At 40.0% G+C, this 15,530-nt stretch overlaps 1 protein-coding gene across 2 annotated transcripts in view; it reads left to right on the plus strand.

Annotated features, from left to right (window-relative positions):
* Positions 1-5,412: 5,412 nt before the first annotated feature.
* The window catches only part of fxyd5 (FXYD domain containing ion transport regulator 5), a 48,654-nt gene continuing 38,536 nt past the window's right edge, over positions 5,413-15,530 (plus strand). Inside the window, exons 1-3 of one of the 2 annotated variants that reach the window (XM_060897687.1) lie at positions 5,413-5,591; positions 14,480-14,602; positions 14,798-14,846. In XM_060897687.1, coding sequence (XP_060753670.1) covers positions 5,580-5,591; positions 14,480-14,602; positions 14,798-14,846 — 184 coding nt within the window. In that variant the 5' untranslated portion in view covers positions 5,413-5,579. The remainder of the gene's footprint in view (positions 5,592-14,479; positions 14,603-14,797; positions 14,847-15,530) is intronic. The other variant, XM_060897688.1, reaches the window with a different exon arrangement.

A 15,530-nucleotide genomic window follows, 5' to 3' on the forward strand; every position in this document is an offset into this window, starting at 1 on the left:
CTGTTCTGTTATTGACAGTGTATAATGCATTTCAGAGCACTTCCTGATTTTGATGATTTGACAGTCATCTAAAAAGAGTCATGGCAGAACCACCATGCTTACACACAGTCACACACATGTTTTTTGGAGGTGGGAGGACACTGGAGCAGTCATGTGGACATGAGAAACTCCACACAGATGGTACCTCAAGCTCAGGATTGAACCAAGAACACTGTATCACAAAGTAAAATCATGGTAATACTATACTTTTAAGAATTGCAGCTAGTCAGTGCTTGCAAATTAGCTAGCACTTGGTATGATACTTTGCGTTAGCTTACATGAGGTTAACTTAACTCTCATGTGTCTCTATAATCAAATTGACCTGATCATTTGCGAGTGTGATGGATATTTACACATGTTCATCGTGTGCTGTCTAGCCAGATATGTACCTTCAAATGCCATTTGTTTTTACAAACAAATGTAACTGCTTATCCTGTGCAGGGTTGCAGGCAAGCTGGAGCCTATCCTAGCTGACTGTGGGCGAGAGGCAGGGTACACCCTGGACAAATCACCAGGTCATTGCAAGGCTGACACATAGCCCATGTTTACATTAGACCGTATCAGCGGATCATCAGATTAACATTTTTAAAACGATTAGTGTGCACACAGCAACACCAATACACGATTCGCGTGCACACAACAATACCAATACGCGGATACGCTCGGCTCCGCAGGCATCCTGCACTCCAAATCACTCCGCCCTGAACAGCGAGTGCCCTCTAGAGGGTGCACACTCCGGCCCTGCACAGCTCACAGAGCGCGCGAGTGAAGCACACTAGCAGTGTTTTCGGGACTGAGCCGCTGTGTGTGTGATCCCAGCACATATCACTTAACACTTGCAAGTGGAAGGATGGCAAGCCTAAAGACAATCATAACTACACAATGGGCAGTATTTGCATCAGTATTTGCAGTATTTTCATACTTTTATACTCTTTCATGAAAGGTGATACAAGGCGGAAGTCCGCGCCGTTTTTCAGCAGTTGCGTCACATGACCAACGCCAGCGAATCAGGAAGGTGGATGTCACAGTGACGTTGTCCAATGAGGACGCCAGCTAGAGCTCAGCACAGCGTATTCGCGTATCTCAATGTTTACACAGCATCGGACCAGATACGATCTAGATTGAATACGTGGACGCTGGCGGATTCCCGTTTCCCGGCGTTTCCAGGTGGTTTAATGTAAACGGACAGTGCATCCGCGAAGAAAACGAGACAGATACGGTCTAATGTAAACTTGGCCATAGAGACAAACAACCATTCACACTCACATTCACACCTATGGTCAATTTAGAGCCACCAATTAGCCTAACCTGCGTGTCTTCGGACTGTGGGGGAAACCGGAGCACCCAGAGGAAACCCATGCAGACAACATGCAAACTCCAAACAGAAAGGCCCCCATCGGCCACTGGGCTCAAACCCAGAACCTTCTTGCTGTGAGGCAACAGTACTAACCACTACACCACCGTGCTGCCCCACATGCATACACCGTTCTGTTTGATCCAATGTTATTTCAGAAGAATGTTTCATTTTTGTGGAACCATAAATGAAATTAAAAAATGCAGATTTAATTGTATGATTTCTATTTGCTCTTTATAGCTGGCTTCCCCTCATAGCCAATACTAATTCCAATCCAATCCAATCCAGTCCAATCCAATCCAATCCAATCCAATCCAATCCAATCCAGCTTTATTTATAAAGCACTTTAAAAACAACCAGAAGGTACCAAAGTGCTGTACATGATACAATAAATACAAAATAAATTAAAAGACATAAAAACATCAATAAAAACAGATTATATAATAAGACAAAACAATAAAATAAAATAAACATCTTACAGGGTGTCAAAGGCCATGGAAAGGAGATGGGTTTTAAGAAGGGATTTAAAAACAGACAAGGAAGACGCCTGTCTAATGTGCAGAGGCAGGTCGTTCCACATTTTAGGGGCTGCCACAGTGAAAGTACGGTCCCCTCTGAGCTTGCACTTAGTTTTTGGCACCCTCAGGAGGAGCTGATCAGCTGACCTGAGAGAGCGGGTGGGTGAATATGGGTGCAGCAATTCAGAGAGGTAGGGAGGGGCGAGACCATTGAGAGATTTAAAAGCAAATAAAATAATTTTAAAATGAATCCTAAAATGTATGGGCAACCAGTGGAGTGAGGCTAAAATGGGGGAAATGTGGTCATGTTTGCATGTGCCAGTTAAAAGATGTGCAGCAGCATTTTGTACCATCTGGAGACGGTTGATGGAGGACCCACTAACCCCCACATAGAGTGGATTGCAGTAATCCAGCCGTGTGGTGACAAAGGTGTGGATTACTGTCTCAAAGTGCTGCTTTGAAAGAATTGGCTTTATTTTGGCTAGCTGCCTCAGTTGGTAAAAACTTGACTTCACAACCGTCTTGATCTGATTGTCAAGTCTGAGGTCAGAGTCCACCTTAACTCCCAAGTTAGTGATGTTGGATTTTAGGTATTGAGCCAAGGAACCTAGATCTAGACAGAGGGTCTCGGAGCTGCCACCAAAAACAATCACTTCTGTCTTCTTTTCGTTAAAATTTAAAAAATTTAGAGCCATCCAGGCCTTTATGTCATCAAGACATTCAAATAAGGGTCTTACAGAGAATGCTTGATTCTTTTTAAGAATCACGCATTAATTAATTTGAATATAACAAGACAGCAAGAGGAACAGTTAAACATAATAGTTTATCAACAGTCATAAATGGGGAAAAGGATTTCATGTTTTACAAGAAAAACATAATACTACAAATGTGTTGACTATGTTGATTCATTGCTTATATCAGACAAAAACAGATGGCATGATCATTTGTTAAAAGTGATCTAGCAGAGATAAACTTCAAATATTAAACCGATTTGTTGTCATTATTGGTTGTTAGGGGGTTAGAAACATTGTAAAGACCCTTGGGTGGGTCTCTGATGGGTCAAATTAACCTGGGACGTAACGGGGACAGCAAAAAGAAAGGGCCGCACAAGGAGTTAGCATTATGTGCTATGACCTAATGATACCATAAACATGTAAATATATGGGAGATTATTATACATACAGGGCACTTTTTCAATGGAATAAAAACGTGTTCTATTCCCTTCTAGCACATTCCATTCATTTGGTTTGATAGCATGCAATATTGTTAGCATATCACTTGTCTTATGTTTATTACATCACTCTACCCAATGGAGAATGAGCATTAAATATGGTTTACAATATTGCATGGTTGTCAAGACAACATGACGTCACACGTTGGAGACGTAAAACTTCCACACTAGCGAGCGACTGACAATTTGTAAAAAAAAAAACATGGCCACCAAGTTTGCTTTGTTAAATACAGAATATTTTGAGATAATTTTGAAGCAGAAAGACACACTGAATACCTGAAAGGAATGTATAATAATAATAATAATAATAATAATAATAATAATAATAATAATAGCTGTTTTTTTTCATGGTATATCAGATATATTCCATTCAGCTAACACGATATTGAACTCATCTTCAACTCGTTCAATATCATGCTAGCTGAATGGAATACAGGGTGTTCAAAAAACTTGATATCATTTCACAATCTAATAACTTTGCCAATTCTTGTTCAGTTTACCTCAAATTTTAACAGCATGTGTGGAAACAGGTCAAAATTTTAAGTTCAATGGTTTTTGTTGTTGTTGTTGTTGTTTTTATCTTTTTAGTTACAGAAATGCCATTCACTGGAAAAGAAAAGGTGTTTTCTGTATGTTCAAACCACAGTCATACAAGACTGTGCAGCATGCATTTATGAGAGAATTCTCTAAAAATGCACCAACTGCAATGCAGATTTGCACAAAAAGTTCAAAGAGGAAGGCTATCTGTGCAGGGCAAAAGGATCTGGACGACCACCAGCATCGGAAGAGACGGTCGAGTGGGTTTGTGAATATTGAAAATTTATGAAATCATTCATGGAATCCACATACCTTTGAATTTCTCATTCAAATTTTGAGGAATTAATCTTGTATTGCTCAACATTAAGACTGTTCGGTTTCATTTGCCTGGCCTATGTAGTTTCTGGGATATTTACATCTCAAATAATATCATCCATCATTATCTGTAACCATTTATCCTGTACAGGGTCACAGGCAAGCTGGAGCCTATCCCAGCTGACTATGGGTGAGAGGCAGGGTACACCCTGGACAAGTCGCCAGGTCATCACAGGGCTGATACATACAGACAAACAATCATTCACACTCACATTCACACCTACGGTCAATTTAGAGCCACCAATTAGCCTAACCTGCATGTCTTTGGACTGTGGGGGAAACCGGAGCACCCGGAGGAAACCCACACAGACACGGGGAGAACATGCAAACTCCACACAGAAAGGCCTTCGTCACCTGCTGGGATCAATCCTAGGACTTTTTTGCTGTGAGACAACAGTGCTAACCACTACACCACAGAGCTTCCCCTCAAATAATATCAGATTTTTTTAAACACCCTGTATATCTGATATACAACGAAAAAAAAAAAGCCAATATTATTTAAACATTGTACTTACTGTGCACTGGAATAAAGATTGCATATTAATTTGAAATCTAAATTCCTACATTCATAAGTTGTTGGAGTTGCCCCCACACACCGCATGAGAGCTAGCATGACACATGCACAAGCTGCAACACAAGTTCTGATGTTTGGGGTTTGAAAGAGAGCTCATGGGCTCAAACAGGGAATCATCACTGTAAGAACATCATTAGTCATCGTTTCACTTGTGTTCGATAAGATTACATTAAAGGTAAAACATTCATTTTTAATGTTGAATTGACAATGGATGGACAAAATGGACAAAAGAATGCAAAGGAGAAACACATTGTATGTTGGGGAAGTGGAAGGCCTGATAAAAGGAAGTGTCCTTGATATTTTGACAGCCATTATCTGACAACAAGCTGAACCGATTAGGCATACATTAACTTCCCTAGAGCACATTAGTAATTCTATCCAACAGCTTCATCAAAAGGACTGTGTGAGGAAGTCACATTTAGCTAGGAAGGTTTAAAGTAGCTTTAGACCAACTGTTTTTTTTTAATCACTGATGTTTTTTTCCAGACCTCGACACACATACAACCTAATAGATCAGTATTCAAAATATGGTGAATGTGTGAATTGGACTAAAAATGCAACTTTCATAAGAAATAAGGAGTGATGTAATGTAGAAAAAATGCAGGACAAAAACCCTCAGGATCACAATTTCATACCCTGAGCTTAGTTATGTGTAGGACACAGACATGCACATAGTCAGAGTGTCTACTCTATCAACACAGACACACAATTAGCAATGACAGAGAGTGCACGTGACCAGGGTACAAACTGGCAGACAAAAGGCTGATACTAGTGGACTGAAAGAAAGCTGGTGGGCTGAACAGTATGTTTGTCATGAATGCCAGAAAGAGAGAAAGAAAGAAGCCACGAGGTGATAAAAGGAAGTAGAAAAAAATGGGTGTGGCCAACCAACGGTTCAATTTTGCAACATCTGGACTGTTGGACGCTGAGAACTGAAACAGCTTTTTCATCATGGCAATTAAGGTAAGGTGAACTTTTTTGTTTGTTTTTTTTTGTGCAGTGAGAGAGCAAAAAAAATAATAATTAGATTCAGAAGAGAGTGAATGAGGTAAGATGCAACTGAGCAACATGGCTGTAGAGTCTGAAACACACATGCTTCATTGTTCTGAGGTCAGATAACCTCAGTTCTACCTGTTTCTACCATTGTGGCACTCACAAAAGCCAAGTAAACGCCAGTTCTGACCCTGTGAACATACGGTATAGAAATGTTTTTGTCTCTCATATTGTGACTAAAATACAAGTCGGTATACATCAATAGATCATCTTTTCACTGTTCAGTGGAAAGCAGAACATTTTGCGAACATGTGATGTTCTCCATCAGCTATTGCTTAGTCTCCTCTGCACAAGGCCATGTGATCATGAAGAAAATAAAATAAAATTTATTAAAAGAGTAGATCCTTTTTTAAAGAATAGATTCTTTGTTATTGTAAAAATCTTATTTTAATTGCTGAAATAAATTTGTTTTCTTCCTTTTAATTTCTACATATTACTTTTGTGTCAGCCATACGTAACAAGATTTTTACTGCGACTAATATACAGAAGGATAACTTAATATTTCATGTGATAGCCTTCTCCCTTCCTGGTTTGTAGTTGTCATGTGACAGAGGACAGTGGTCTAGTGGGCAGGAACTGACCATGAATAAATTAGGGATAAAATTGAGGAAAAGAAAACTATAATATGGCTTCACTGTTAAATTCTCAGTGAATTATTTAGTAACTATTTACAGTACATGTATTAACTACACTGTTTATTCAGCATTTTTCAGTAACTAGAGTGAAATCAGGGGTGGCACGGTGGTGTAGTGGTCAGCACTGTTGCCTCACAGCAAGAAGGTTGGGTTGGGTTGGGTTGGGTTGGGTTGGATTGGATTGGATTGGATTGGATTGGATTGGATTGGATTGGATTGGATTGGATTAGATTAGATTAGATTAGATTAGATTAGATTAGATTCGATTCACTGTCAGTTCTGGGTTTGAGCCCAGTAGCTGACAGGGGCCTTTCTGTGCGGAGTTTGCATGTTCACCCCGTGTTTGTGTGGATTTCCTCCGGGTGCCCCGGTTTCCCCCACAGTCCAAAGACATGCAGGTTAGGCTAACTGGTGGCTCTAAATTGACCGTGGGTGTGAATGTGAGTGTGAATGGTTGTTTGTTTCTATGTGTCAGCCCTGTGATGACCTGGTGACTTGTCCAGGGTGTACCCCGCCTCTTGCCCATAGTCAGCTGGGATAGGCTCCAGCTTGCCTGCGACCCTGCACAGGATAAGCAGCTACAGATAATGGATGGATAGAGTGAAATCAAATTATGTGGGAATGATATGTAGTTATAAATGCATAGAATGAATGTCTGGACCCAGAAACTGATTTTTTTTTTAATAAATCTTAAGAGGGTGGTGTAGTGGTTAGCACTGTCACCTCACAGCAAGAAGGTCCGAGTTTGAGCCCCGTGGCTGGCGAGGGCATTTCTGTGCGGAGTTTGCATGTTCTTCCAGTGTCCGCGTGGGTTTCCTCTGGGTGCTCTGGTTTCCCCCACAGTCCAAAGACATGCAGGTTAGGTTAACTGGTGACTCTAAATTGACCGTAGGTGTGAATGTGAGTGTGAATGGTTGTCTGTGTCTATGTGTCAGCCCTGCGATGACCTGGCAACTTGTCCAGGGTGTACCCTGCCTTTCGCCCGTAGTCAGCTGGGATAGGCTCCAGCTTGCCTGCGACCCTGTAGAACAGGATAAAGCGGCTAGGGATAATGAGATGAGATGAAATTTTAAGAGGAAGCAGATTCAAAATGAAACCCATCCTCTTCTGGGTGTCACCAGATAGTGTAATTATAATCATGTATCATTACAGTATATTAGGGTAGAAAAGTAAAGTACTACAAAACTAAATGCTTACCCCAACAGTTTGGATGGCATGTCTTGTGTCCACTTCTCAATACAAACTTCTGACTGATCACCTTATCCCATCCTGATGGGAGTGGCCTATCCCAGTTTGACTGCAACCCCATCCACAGGGAATAATGCTAAAGAAATGGATAATCATGTCATTAAACTAATCTTGTTGAGAACAATAGAGAATATTTCTCTTTTCTTACCACAAGTTGTGTCTGTACACCAGAGGGAAACTGTCAGGGTCTTCTAGGCGTTCAGAGGAGGCCCAAACATATCAGCATTTCAAATGTTATGTTTAATTTCTTTCATTCTTTAATTGATTTCATTCTTTCGTAATTTCATTATAATTATTCTAATTTGGCCTCATTTTCTATCAAATGTGCTTCAGAAATGAAAGGCTTACTGTCCATCCATTATCTGTAGCCGCTTATCTTGTGCAGGGTTGCGGACAAGCTGGAGCCTATCCCAGCTGGCTATGGGTGAGAGGCGGGGTACGCCCTGGACAAGTTGCCAGATCGTTGCAGGGCTGGTTACTGTCCTGAAAACATTAAAATAGAGTTATCCAGTGAGATTTTTTTTTTTTTTGGTGGTCTCTAAGCTGAGAAGAGTTTAGAGCTGGCTCACTCATTGGTTAGGACTTCATTGCCAGGACAGAAGGCCATGGCAGTGTATGTTTATGTAGGAAGAGACAGATTGGTTAATTAATCAGATTTTGATTTATAGTGGGAGGGACCAAAAGTTTATCACCCTCGGCCTTCTTGAAGGCTAAAGTGAGCTTAACCGCGTATCAGCACTGGTGTAGCATTCATCAGTAGTGTTAGCGGATGCTAATAAAGTGGTCAAGCCAGTGCTATTGAGAGCAAGTACAGTAGTACAGGCTAATGACCAAGAAACTAAGATATCTGTCTTCAGACTCTTCTTCCACACATGCTTGCTACAGTATTTTTCACTCATACTGTACTTAAGTATTCATTTCCCCATGTAATTTACTTAGTTACTTTTAAAATCAACAACTACAAACAACAGAGTGACCTGGCACCCTGCCACTAATCCTTTGCAAAATCCTTTGCCCTGTTGCTTTTGTGTGTGTGTGTGTGTCTGGCTAAGTTTTGGCTAAGCTGAAGTCCCAGCTTTAATAGTAATGGTTCACCACTGCTATATCCTGCACGACCTGTTTATGCTAGTAGTGAACCAAGCACACACATCATATTACTTCCAAGGTCCTCAATACACAAGACACTCATGGAAATACGCAGTGTTTTAGACCACTTCCTCTCCTAAAGCTTTCAGTCATGTTGACTCAATGTGCCTGAGTGCCAAACTACATTTAATTAAACTTCAGCATAATCCAGTGGAAATTGACTCTTCAATATGAACACATTTTTAATTCTCAGTTCCTCATGCGGTTCTTTCCTAATGTTGAAGAAAGTTTTTATTCCTGAACAATGTTGTCCTCAACTTATCATTGTGGGTTTCAAACCAGATTTCACTTGACTTGTTTTGCAACAGTTGCTAAAGAAGCCATCATATGGCTCAGCCATTAGGATCATGACAGTGATTTACCCAAAGTCAAACAGCTATAGGGAATCAATGATGGTTTGTGGAATAATTCAGACTCTGAAATAAGACTGATCCATTTAAGCATTTATCAGTCAGTAAAGTTGAATGCAAACATGATCTAAATCATTTTCCAAGGAAACACTCCAACAAAGGTTTTACAAATCCTGGTGTTCCAAACAGGGCAGCATGGTGGTGTAGTGGTTACTAACCACTACACCACCATGCTGCCCTGTATAGAACACCAGGACACACACTGTCGCCTCACACGAAGAAGGTTCTGGGTTCAAGCCCAGTGGCCAATGGGGGCCTTTCTGTATGGAGTTTGCATGTTCTCCCCGTGTCTGCATGGGTTTCGTCTGGGTGCTCTGGTTTCCCCCACAGTCCAAAGACGTGCAGATTAGGTTAATTGGTGGCTCTAAATTGACTGTAGGTGTAAATGTGAGTGTGAATGGTTGTTTGTCTCCATGTGTCAGCCCTGCGATGATCTGGCAACTTGTCCAGGGTGTACCCTGCCTCTCACCCATAGTCAGCTGGGATAGGCTCCAGCTTGCCTGCGACCCTGCACAGTATAAGCGGTTACGGATAATGGATGGATGGATAGATGGATGGTATTCCATTCAGGTACAAACAGGAGTGAATCCAGTGGCATAATGCCTGGCTGAGAAATCCAGCTAGCTCTTAACAGCAAAAAGCTGCTAAAACACAAGCCAGACTGGTTGACCAGTTAAGTGTTGACAGTTGCTGGTGGCTGGATATGTGCAAATGTACCCTTACTGAAATATACAATCTTGACTGGGACACATACTATGGTTCTTGTTTATCATTTAGGACTAAAATTAACAAACGATCATAAATGACTCCAAACTTTGTCAGCAAGTACTGAGTAGCTAGAAGAGCTATGGCTAGTGCCTGATGTATGGTATTCCCGATGTGAATCACTGTATGGTTTTGAAAAATAGCCAGTGTGAGACAGTAAATGAAGACAACAGAGGGGCTGCAGATTCAAAATATTTTAACCAGGTCATGCATGTTAATCCTTTTATCAGACCTGGACTGTACACAATATAAAGTTCCACACTTTAACCAGACAAAAGAGCATGGAGAATAGTCAAGTTTTATATACACACACACACACACACACACAAACACACACACAGTATATATATATATATATATATATATATATATATATATATATATATATATATATATATAATATAATATATGACACGAGTGTTTTACTGGGAAATACACCACTTGTATATTTCATACAAGCCACATCCAGGACACAGAACCAAAACCATGACATATAAATCTCTATGTCACTCGTGAGGAAATTGATGAATTGTGAGTGTGTCTATATAATAAAAAGAGCATCATATGCTGGCTTGAAGACATGAAGTTTATCTTCTTGTTGAAAAGCTTGCATTTTTCATATGAAATACATCATGGATGACATATTTAAATAATATTGGCTGGCTTTGAGTGGTCTATCAGATATATTCCATTCAGCTAGCATGATAATTGAATGAGTCAAAGAGGAGTTCAATATCATGCTAGCTGAATGGAATATATCCGATAGACCACAAAAAAAGCCAGCCAATATTATTATTATTATTATTATTATTATTATTATTATACATACACAGTCTCTTTCTCGAAGGCCAAAGCTAGCTAGGCACAGCAGTGCAGTCACCTTCCAGACAGTGTAGCGTTCATCAGTAGTGTTAACGAAGGCCAACACTAGCTTACCCATGGCTCAGCGCTGTTAGTGCAGCAGTGTAATCACTTAGGTATCAGTAGTGTTAAAGTTAGTGTTAAAGTATCAGTAGTGTTAAAGAATGCTAATAAAGCAGCCAAGCCAGTGCTATCAAGAGCAAGTAGCACAGGCTAATGACTGAGAAACTAAGACTTCTGTCTCCAGACTCTTCTTCCACCACAGTACTTTTCACTCAGACTTAAGTATTCATTTCCCTGTTTAATTTACTAATGCCGCTTTTCCACTACCAATGCGGCTGAGTTGGGCTGAGCCGTGCCGTGCTGAGTTGGGCTGAGTCGAGCTGAGTGGGGCTGTTGGAGTTGCATTTCGACTACAACCGTGCTGAACCGTGCTGGCTGGAAGTGGGTGGACACATTGGGTGGAGTTAGCAAAAGTGGGTGGACATCACGTGATGTCGTTAGGTAGCGCAAACAGTGACATCAGTGACCTTTTAAGCGGTAGTCTCACGACCCGGATAGTAAACAATAAACATGGAGTCGTTAGTGTTGCTGGTCTTGGTGCTGTGGCTTGTTGTCACCGACAATGCCAACAGATACTGACAAGAGCGTATAGATGAGGCGAGGCGCATAAGGCTTCAGAAATTCTCGTAATTCGTAATTATTCTTCTTCCGGGTTTACGGTGTTTACAGATCCCAGCGTGCTTGCGGGGCGTGTGTGGGCATGTGAGGACACTCCTCCTCACCAATCAGTGCACAGGGGAGTGTCTCCTCACGCCCCTAGCCCCACTCAGCTCGGTTTGGCTCGCTTCAGCCCCACTCCAAAACCGTGCGAGTTTTGGGGGCTGAGCAGGGCTGAAGCGAGCTGAGTCGTGCTGTTCTGAGGTAGTCGAAACGCGAGCCGTGTCGGGCTGAAGTGAGCTGAAGCGAGCTGAAAAAGGGTAGTGGAAAAGGGCCATTTGTTACTTTTCAAATCAACATTGACAACTTCATACAACTGAGCTATTTGGCAGCCAAAATTCTCTCAAAATCTTCCGGATTTAACGAAGCAAACCTGGCAGCCGTGTTTGTTTACAAATTGTTACAGTTGCTCGCTAGTGCGGAAGTTTTACGTCACCAATGTGTCTCTTTTCAAGTTTTTCGTTGTCCGTTGGCATGTTTTTCTCTTGTAAACATGCATGAAGACTATCTAATGAAGTTTTGGTAGCCTTTTGGGTGTTCAACACATCTTTCTCTTTCCTGGTGAACACAGAAATGATTGTGCACATGCGCAGCAGAAATGTTTCACGTTGGATATTCTCATCAGCTCCGACGTGGCATTATGTTGTGTTGACAATGTGCAATATTGTAACAATATTGCATGCTCATTCTCCATTGGGTAGAGTGACCTAATACATGTAGGATGAGCGATATGCTAACAATATTGCATGCTATCAAACCAAATGAATGAAACCCGCTAAAAGGGAATAGAATACATGTTTTTATTCCATCAAGAAAGTGTCCTGTATGTATAATAAATTCCCAATATTTCTAATTTCTGATGATTTTTTTCTTTGTAATAATAATAATAATAATAATAAAGATGTTTCAGAAGCTGAAAGGTAACTAGAAGTGACGAGGCCTATTAGAGAAATTTAAATACACAGTAAATGTACAACAGGTGCACATGATGAGTAATGACAAAGTAGCCTCACTGGGATTTAGACATTGCACCTCTGGTGGACAGGTGGTATTACATAGCCTGGGCCCGCCCATCCTAAGCATGATGCAACACGAGGGCCTGTTGAAGTCACGTTAGCCAGACTAGGTATTACAACATGCTTGATAGTTTAAAAATCAATCATCACTGAAATATCAATATATATTTAACATATTATTCCAGTGTTTAATAGGACTGATTAACTGACTGGACCTCAGATTTTATTTCATTATGTATTTCTGTATTTTTTTGTGTCATGGAAACATATTTTGATCTTAGTTCAAATGGAGTATTAAAGAATATTTTTTGTACATATAGTGCAAGCAGGAAAGTGTCAGAAGCTAACATATGGCATTCCCTCTGTACTAGAAGCAGTTCTTATACAAAGCCAATTATAATTGTTTTATAGAGTCACATGGCAGGGTGATATTATCCAACCATTTATTTTCTTTTTTAATAAATAAATAAAAATAAAATAAATCCTGGACTGTGTCAGATCAGGAAATCACAGAGTCTGAGTAGCAACATCAGTTCTCAACTAAAGCATATTTTAGTAGCTTCTACAAGACTGTCAACCTTAGAGAGTTACCAGGATGTACTGCTTACCAACATGCTACAATATTTTATACCTGATAGGTGCATTTACAGTACACACACACACACACACACACACACAATCCTCGAAATTTTGGCTTTCTACATCTGCATGTACAAACGACCAAAATAGAAGGGCAAAAATCCTTACATGTGGTGCATGAACTGGTATAAATACACAAAAGTAAATGAGGGTTAACAGGAAACAGATTAGTTCAATTGGCAGGCGACTGAAAGTGAGCTAATGTCTGGACTGGATTGGGCTCTGGATTTGTGATGGCTCCTGGATTAGTAGTGGATTCAGATGTGACAAATAACTGGATTGAAAAACAGTAACACTACGGTACAGACTTTTCAAACAACTTGATGGGGGCAGTATTATTTGCAATTGCAAAACATTTGCTAATAAAATGGCTCCTTGTTAGATAAAAAAAAGGGGGGGGATGTATCTTAATTTTTAGGTCACTTCCTACTTTAGTGGGTTTGTTGGTGGTAGAGCTGCACACATCATATACTAAAAAAAAAAAGGTCCTCAATGATTAATGTACGCCATGTAAGGAATCATATAAGATGGGGTGTGCTGTTATAAGAAAATAACCAAAAAAGGGTGGTGTGATATGGAGTTATTGTTACCACTCTATAGTGAATTATTTTTCTTTTGTATAAATACACAGGTGATTATAGGAAATTGTGCATGCTGACTGGTTCAGACTATTTTTCGATAATCAACTTGAGCGACACGGCAAAATGTCAAAAAACAACAGAACATCTTTAGCCATTTAACAGTTATTCCATGAAATCGAGTTGTACATGAACTGATAGCCAATGAGACGCATAGCGCCGAGTCGGCTGTAAGCCATGTACGATGAGATTGAGTGGAATAACTGTTTTATTCTATCCAAATTCACTGGATTTTGAGGAACAGAGCATTTTTTTTGCAAATTCGATAAATAAAAACTTTATACAAAACATCCAATAAAATAATTTGCGGTTGGAATGTAAACAAACTGGCGAAATGACTAGCAATTTGTGAAAAATGCTATAATGATCATTCTTGAAAAATAAAAAGATACATTCTTACCATCAAATACTTTCATTCCATATTTTGTTGCTTTTTTTGTATTTTGGGGGGTTTTGTTTTCGAGTAGTTTTTTTTTCATCCTCAGTTGGTTCAGCAACATGCTCTGCCATTTTGTTTTTCTGTGCTCATGGTATATGAGCTGATAGCCTAGTAGTAGAGCAGCCAATCAGAGTGTACAATAGATCACATCCAGTGAATGTGGATAGAATAATTATTATTAGCTTTAGATGGCATAGTGCAACCTCCATACGAGTCCCTGTGAATGAAGCTTTACTATAGAAATGAGCACATTAATATAAACTTGTGATTTGTATTAACAGGTGGCACATCATGTGACCAGTCCATCTGTCCATCCATCCCTCCATCTATCCATGATCTATACCCTTTATCCGTCAGAGTCTCTGGGGAAGCTGGAGCTGACTTTAGCTGGAAGGCGGGGTCTGGTGACCGGCTATTTTTGAGAATTCAGTAGCATTGTGGTATACTAATTAAAAAAAAAAAGTGCCAGAAAAAAAACTTCTAAAACTTTAATCAGCTCACTAAAATTGAGGTTTATGGAGATATGAATGGAGCATTTAGTTCTGTTAGAGTAGATGTGTGCTTGCATGATTATACTGTAAGTGTGCTCTGTTTTCCAGAGAGTCTGGGCAGGAAGTGCACTATTACTGCTCCTCTACTCCTTCAGAGGTGAGTCATCGAAATACCCCATGTCAGAACACTTCATCTGTAGCTATGTTTGTCTCTCACTTGCTAATTCCTGAAAATGTCTTCTACACATTTTCCCTCCTCTTCTTTTTCTTCCTTTTACATAGAGCTCAAATGGTAGGATGATCATGTTCACTGTAAAAGAAAGGATGATACAGGAATTTTAGGAAAGTGTTAAATGGACCACAGGCTTGTTTACCACAATCTTTCTTTGCGGGATGAGTTTATCTCTGGGAAAAGCTCCTTTTATAACACTGGAGATGAATCTCTACATCACATCCCTATTATGTCAGCAGTCACATATACAGTTGTGGTCAGAAGTTTACATATAGTGACATGAATGTCATCTTGGATATGAATGTCATGGCAATATTTGGGCTTTCAGTAATTTTCTTGAACTGTTCTTTTTCTGTGGCAGAATGACTGTACAGCATACATCTTTAATTAAAAAACCACTATAATTTGGTGCACAAGTTTTCATTTTCTTTGGGTTTTCTGAAATCAACACAGGGTCAAAAATATACATACAGCGCACCTGATATTTGGGTAAAATATCTCTTTGCAAGATTCACCTTGACCAAACATTTTTGTTTACCGTGAAAAAGCTTCTGGCAGAATTCTGGTTGGATATTTTATGACTCTTCATGATAGAATTAGCAGAGTTCA

This window comes from Neoarius graeffei, chromosome 17 (genome assembly GCF_027579695.1).
Source record: "Neoarius graeffei isolate fNeoGra1 chromosome 17, fNeoGra1.pri, whole genome shotgun sequence".
Classification (NCBI taxonomy): domain Eukaryota; kingdom Metazoa; phylum Chordata; class Actinopteri; order Siluriformes; family Ariidae; genus Neoarius; species Neoarius graeffei.